This window comes from Poecilia formosa, unplaced genomic scaffold, assembly GCF_000485575.1.
Source record: "Poecilia formosa unplaced genomic scaffold, Poecilia_formosa-5.1.2 Scaffold7, whole genome shotgun sequence".
Taxonomy (NCBI): domain Eukaryota; kingdom Metazoa; phylum Chordata; class Actinopteri; order Cyprinodontiformes; family Poeciliidae; genus Poecilia; species Poecilia formosa.
Window position 1 is genome coordinate 3,056,170 of NW_006799946.1, and position 6,584 is coordinate 3,062,753.

General features: G+C 39.4%; 1 protein-coding gene across 13 annotated transcripts in view; it reads right to left on the minus strand.

Annotated features, from left to right (window-relative positions):
* tanc2b (tetratricopeptide repeat, ankyrin repeat and coiled-coil containing 2b) overlaps positions 1 to 6,584 on the minus strand; it is a 163,286-nt gene that overhangs the window by 71,187 nt on the left and 85,515 nt on the right. The window contains exon 1 of one of the 13 annotated variants that reach the window (XM_016681546.1): positions 73 to 787. The exons of 11 other annotated variants lie outside the window; for them this stretch is intronic. In XM_016681546.1, the coding sequence (XP_016537032.1) occupies positions 73 to 178 (106 nt within the window). In that variant the 5' untranslated portion in view covers positions 179 to 787. Of the gene's footprint in view, positions 1 to 72; positions 790 to 6,584 lie in introns of those variants that run through there. One more of the 13 variants, XM_016681536.1, reaches the window with a different exon arrangement.

The following is a 6,584-nucleotide window of genomic DNA, read 5'->3' on the forward strand; positions in this document are numbered from 1 at the left end:
GTGGAGGAGGGGGGGGTTTGCAGGGACATATGGAGGAATGAATCAAGCGGCGGAGGGTGTGGCCGGGCTCACCATTTTCAAACCAGACCTCGCATTCCTGAAGGCTCGAGTACGGTACCAGGTCCCCTCCTTCCAGCGGCACGAGCAGTCCTTCCTCCCCGAGCGATGACCAGTTCATCAAAAACAGGGAGGGGAGAAATGATGGAAGAGATCAGAAGGAGGAAAAAAAAAAAAGGCAGCTGCTGCGAGGCAGCGTGGAGGATGAGCAGAAGGGGGAGAGGAGGCTCTCCCTCTTGCTTCCACTTGTCTCCCCTCTGAAGAAATCTCCACAGGTTTCAGTGGCGATGCTGCCCGCTCAAGCTCAGGCGCAGGAAATGATACGGAGCCGGGCAGCTTTGGCAGTGACGGGAGGAGCGAGAGGAGGAGGAGGAGAAGGAGGAGGAGGGAAGGAAGAAAGGATGAGGAGAAAGGAAAAGTGCAGCAGTCACCGTGCCACTGGGGAAAGAGGGAGGCATGGAGATGACAACTCCGCTAGTGGAGCATGTACCAAAGCTGTCAAGTGACAAAAGAAATCTTCACCACAGCTAAACAAATCTGAGGTAAAAAAAAAAAGAAAAAGAGAGAAAAAACAACAAGTGAAATTTCCTGCGTTTTTAGAGAAAGGTGAGCTCCCCGTTTGGCTGTGTGACTGCATTAGCGCTCACTGTGTTATGTATGGATGTGAGAGGTGCACTCTCTCTACAGGAGCAAGGAGCCCAGGTCTCCAGCAGATGAATGGTGCAGTGCTGCTGTTCTCATAGCAACCACCGAGCAAAAAAGGAGGGGGAGGAGAAGGGTGGGTGCTGAGGCAGGACAGAAAATGGCATAAAAAAAGGGGGAGGGCATTATTAAAGGGACACGGTTTTCTTGTTCAGGAACGGAGCTTTGGGGACAGATCGGATCAGGAGCAGGAAAAAAACAAAACAAAACAAAACAAAACAAAAAAACAAGAAGGAAGGATTTCAATACACTCACTCAAGCTTCCTCTTGGGCTCCAACATCTTGTCTGTCCTTGTTTCACCCTTGAAAGTCTATTTGCACAGCTGCAGCCATGTTTTATGGCTACTTAGAGGTTCAAATCTTCTGGGGGTGGCCACTTTTATTGAGCACTGCCCTCGCTTTTGTTGAACTTAACACCGGTAAGGCTGTGAGGCTGCAGGTCTGTTTTATTAATCTCCTTTAGTGACAGTTATTCCCCCAGAGTGACATCTCCAGAACCCTGAAAATGTTACCAACGAGCCTTAAAGAGGTGCCGCAGCTAAAGGTCAAGCTCCAACAATGTGCCACTAATTAAATACAATGTAACTGAGACACAGGAGCACGTGAGGTACACAGTATGCAACCGATTTCACCAGGACAGGCATCTTCAACTTAACTATTAGAAAAAAATGTAAATTGAGAAATCAGCAATATCAATCAGTCAGATCAGGTGGTTTGAGCTGAAGTGCATAGACAAAATGTTTTCATATTTCATTATTTTATGCTCAGCTTAAATAACTGGCTAATGAATAAAAATATATGTTTTCAAATGTTTGACGTTGATTTGTTTATACTTTAACAAACAACTCGCAGCTGAAACGAACAGATGTTCCAAGTATGGCTGGATTCATAATTTCATCACTTGTGCTGTAAATCTAAAACAAACAAGTCTGTTGTGCCTTTTAGATAAATCAAAAGGTCCTTCAATACTTTAAAGACAGTAAAAAAAAAAAAAAAAGTGATATTTGCATTTCAGGACATTTCATCTCTCAACTGTTCAGACCGTCTAGTGTCTACAGCATAAGTAGTAGCGGTTTTATACAGCTACTCCTGAGGGCATCCTACTTAGATTTCACTCCTCTTTCCTCTTAACCTTGCGACAATGGAGCCGCAAATGTCACATTTTCTTTCAGCGGAACAAATGACTCTACAGCGGCAGTCACTGTCAAAAGAGGGAAATAATGTCAATAATTGAAGAGCGATTTTCTCGAGGTGCGGCGCTGGCCTAAGGAGGCGTGGAGATGGAGATGTCAAAAATGTCAATGTTCATTGCACACAAATGTCGCAGAGGACACAAATGCCTCCTAAAACACGAGACTGGCCAGGGACGCAGGGAGAGGGAGCGAGGTGTCCCGGATGTCAGGGTTTGTGTCAAAAATACACTGTGTGGGGAAAAAAAAGCATAACATCCTCTGACATAGTATACTGCTGGATGGATTTAGATTTAGATAGTATTCAGAATAAGAGACAGTCAGAACAACGATACAGAGACTTTTGCACATTTAGAGTCATATTCAGTCATATTATATTCAATGTCAGTACAAAATGTTTTGACCTGTACTTACCTGTACTTACGGAAACGGTTTCAAATTATATCTAATTGAGCGGTGAAATATATGTATACATTTCAACATTGCAGGACTTTTTTTTTATTTTTAAAAGGTAAAAAGGGTTGACTCTCTAAATGAAACCCGCTTCTTAGAGAACATAATACTCATGGTTCCCAACTCCATAAGCATGGTTATGTGACTCATCAAGATATCATCAGTTCTTAGCAGTCACTTTACACACCGACCAAGGTTCAGGCCTTTTGCTCTTGTTGTTTATCCTTTGCAAAGACACAACAGATGCTGAACTCCAGACACAATCCTATAGATGCTTCCTCTATGCACAGAAGTGCATTTTAATCATCAAGCCCAATGCTGGAATGAATGACCTATTTTTAGTCTTCGTAATTTGACTCAAGTAGAGTTTAAGTTTCTTTTACCATGACAGGTATTTGTATTTTTGTTTTAACCTTGCTTTTAAATATATATATTTTTTTCTTGTTCTTGTTGTTATCTTGCTGTATTTCATTGAATTGTACAGCACTTTGGTCGACATCTGTTGTTTTAATGTGCTATAAAAATAAATTGACATTAATTAGAGGGGGAAACAAGGACCTAGGAGCCACAGAGCAAACACAAAGCTTTGCGTGCGCTCTACAAACATGTGAAACCATTGTACTAAAAGCCAAGAAAGCAGTTAAACCTTCTACTCCCGACTACATTAGGTGGAAACATCTATCAAGACGGCTGGACAAGGGTCACTGTGGCTTAGAAGCAAGCGAGCCGAGTGATACGCGGCCAGACGATTCTCAAACACCACAGAGACAATTTCATCTCCAGCTACGTTGTGCAAGTCTACCTCTTATCCACACGTTCAGTCCATGTTTGTGTGTATAAAAGGGGGGTGTAACTACGTTGCAGTAATGTAACCATCAAAACATTCTGCAGAGGGAACGCTCTTACACCGCAAAAAAAAAATATATAAAAAAAATAAAAATAAAAAAAATCTGTTTGCAGTTAGTTTTCCCACAACATACGATTTGGCCTTTCAAGTCACTTTGAATTAATCCACACAGACGAAATGGAAGTTAAAATAATTGTACAATTGAAACTACAGCTGCAGCTTTGAAACTCTAGTTCATTTGGCTCAGACATAATGAAAGAGAAACAGGCAGAGCTGAAGCTAATCATTGCATATAGAAACACAGGAGGAACATCTAGAGAGCCATTTTTGATTAAAACGATTTTCAGCCGTTTTGTGCTGATGGAAGACAAAAATCTACTGCAAAAGGAAGTATCTTTATTAACTGTTACTTCACAAACAACTATAATCAAAGGAATTTTTGTGTGAAAAAAAACAACAACTTATTTGTACTGAAAAACAATGGAAAAGCTGATTTATGCACTAATACGCTAGAAACATAGATCTTTAACTATTTATGAAGATAAAAGGCTTGTTTACGCGTTATTTTTTTTTATCTGCACACATTAAAATAAGTCTTTAAAAAGATTTTAGAGCAAACTTTTCTGTCATCTCCCTTTGGGAAATCCAAAATAGCACCAATTAAAGCTACTGACTCAAAGATGCAGCATTCATCAGAAGTAGATAATTTACCCTAGTTCACTGTTCTGCAGGACCACCCACATAGTGATCAGATCTGACTCAGCAGTACTGTACACTGTGCTCTGTTAATCCTGACCCTTCTGACGAATATTTGGATGCCCACATCAGTGAACACCAGGTTCTTACCACAGTAAATATTACTCTGTGACTCAGACGAGATAGAAATTTAAAACACAGACTTTAAATTTCCAACACACAACGGACAAAACTGCGAATTAAAAGTGTAAGAAATATCGATCATAGCTTTGGTCTGGTTCTAAAGAATCACTTTTATATGAAAATCCATGGGGAGACTGTAATTGTATTGATTGCAACCATTAATTAGAGAGGAGCAGTGTAATCTGCAGATAGACGTAGAAATAATTCCCTTTAAATGTTTGAGAGTGGAACAGAGCCAATCAATCATCTGGGGTGATAATCTCTGGTGAGCCCGACACTTGACTGCGAACAAATAAGTAATCAGTGATTACAGCTCATAACAATCAGGCGGTGAGATATCACTGCGAGAACAAGGCACTCATTTATATTAGACAACACTGGATAAAAAAAATAAAAATAAAAAAAAAAAAATCATTAAGAACCGGCATAATATGAAACATACAACAATGCAAACGTGTATGTATTGCATAGGAAAACATACAGGAAATGCATCGTCTCCAATTCATTTTATCAGCAGATCTTTGGAAACAATTAAAAAAAGTGTAGCCACTGCACAGTCCATACAGGTTTCCAATAGTTGCTAACTTACTTAATATCTTCCAGACAGCATGAAATTATATTATGGCTACATAGAGTGTGATTATAGTTCTTCACAGATGATTCACTATTACAACTTTTAGAGTCTTCTGTGGTGGAAAAAAAAAATAAAAAATTCCATTACTATAACCCATAATACCCAGTGCAAACCAAGAACACTCATTTCCCTTCTTGCCAGTGGCTTTGAAGAGATGTGCTGTTGTTTTAATGCGAGAAAAATACATTGTGTCAATGTTTTCAACCACAATTAACGTATTTCCATATAAAGAGCCAGATTTTTTTTATAAGACTCATCTCGGTTTTGAAAAACATTTCCAGTGGTCTTTTTGGGCCTTTAACTGCTTTGGATCTAGTTTTCTGTCTTTGTGCCCAACAATGGCAACACATCGTTCTCCGCGCAACTGAAACCAGAAATGTATACATATACATAATTAGTGCTGTAAACAATAAGTTTAAATAATAACAGCAGTATAACAAGCATATTCTCATGAGAATATAAGTATTTTAGCAATATGTTTGGTTGTATTTGTTTTAAAGTGAGGCTTTTATTTCAGTTGTATTATAACTGTGGACGTTTTTCCACAAGCTAGAGACTTTAAGGGGCTCTTTGCCTGATCCCCTTTATGAACCCTCCAGGAAACAGGCAAAACGCAAAGATTAGAGTGGGATCAATTACCCGTAAAATAGCAAAGAAAGGGAAGAAGTACTACTAATGTCATCCTGATCATTCAGACTGGGGCATGGAGTGCTTCTGATTGGTCAAGTGATCTCACCACCTTATTTCTCACTAGGTTGTCTCACTTTTAGTCTCAGCAGCCGCTGCTAAAATCTGTTAACCTCAAGCTGAGCCACAGGAACAGTTGTTGCTGAAAATAAACACAGCATTAAAATGCTGTTATTCGTGATCGCTCTGGACGCTACGGTGAGGGCGCAGTGAATAATCTGCCGTCTCTGACCGTCTCGCAGCTCTGGGATATAAACAAAACTGTGACACGACTGGATTTTTCAGAGAGGCCGACTTCTGTATTTTAGATTAATGCGCTGCACTGACAACCGAAGCAAGATGCTTACTGCAGAGGGAGTGAGCAGGAAAGACTACGACAATATCAACTTCTGTCATGACTAGTATGATGAATATAATCCTTAAAAACGTAAAATTTTTATTATGATAACTCCAAAAGGAAGACGTGATGACTCCAAAAGCAACATAAAATGCCAGTTTAGAACTTTCAAATGCTCTCAGAGACAAAGGTATTCATTTTTGAAGACATGTTGTGTGGGGTCATCCTAAATTTTAAGGGATTACCTTTGAAACCTGCAAGATGAAGTATGTCATCCCAAATATGAAATACGTGGGTGGTAGCAACATGATGTAAGGGTGTTTGAAGAGAGGGGATTAGAGAAATTCACAGATTAGATGCAAATACAAGCAAAGAGACAATTTAGAGGTCACTCGAAAAGTTAAGGTTTAGACACAAATAGGTCTTTTAAACCCTATAAAATTTTAAGAGACGACAAGAAGCAACGTGGCCTATGAAAGCCTGACTCAGTAAACCCAGGTTTGTTGAGAAGAAGGGGCAAAAAGTCCAGTAAAGAGTTGTGAGTGGCTTGTGAAATAAAACCTGAAAAGTCATACAGTTTAAAATAGAGGTATGTAAATTGTTGACTCTGTGGAAAGTATTGAAAAATATCTTTTACTTTTCAGAGATTTAGCAAACAGACATAATTCAGATTCTTTTAATCCTAAAAAGGGTACGATCTTCAGAATGTGGGCTTTTTTTTTTTTACCTATGGTACTTAAAACAGGAACAGTTGTTGCTGAAAATAAACACAGCATTAAAATGCTGTTATTCGTGATC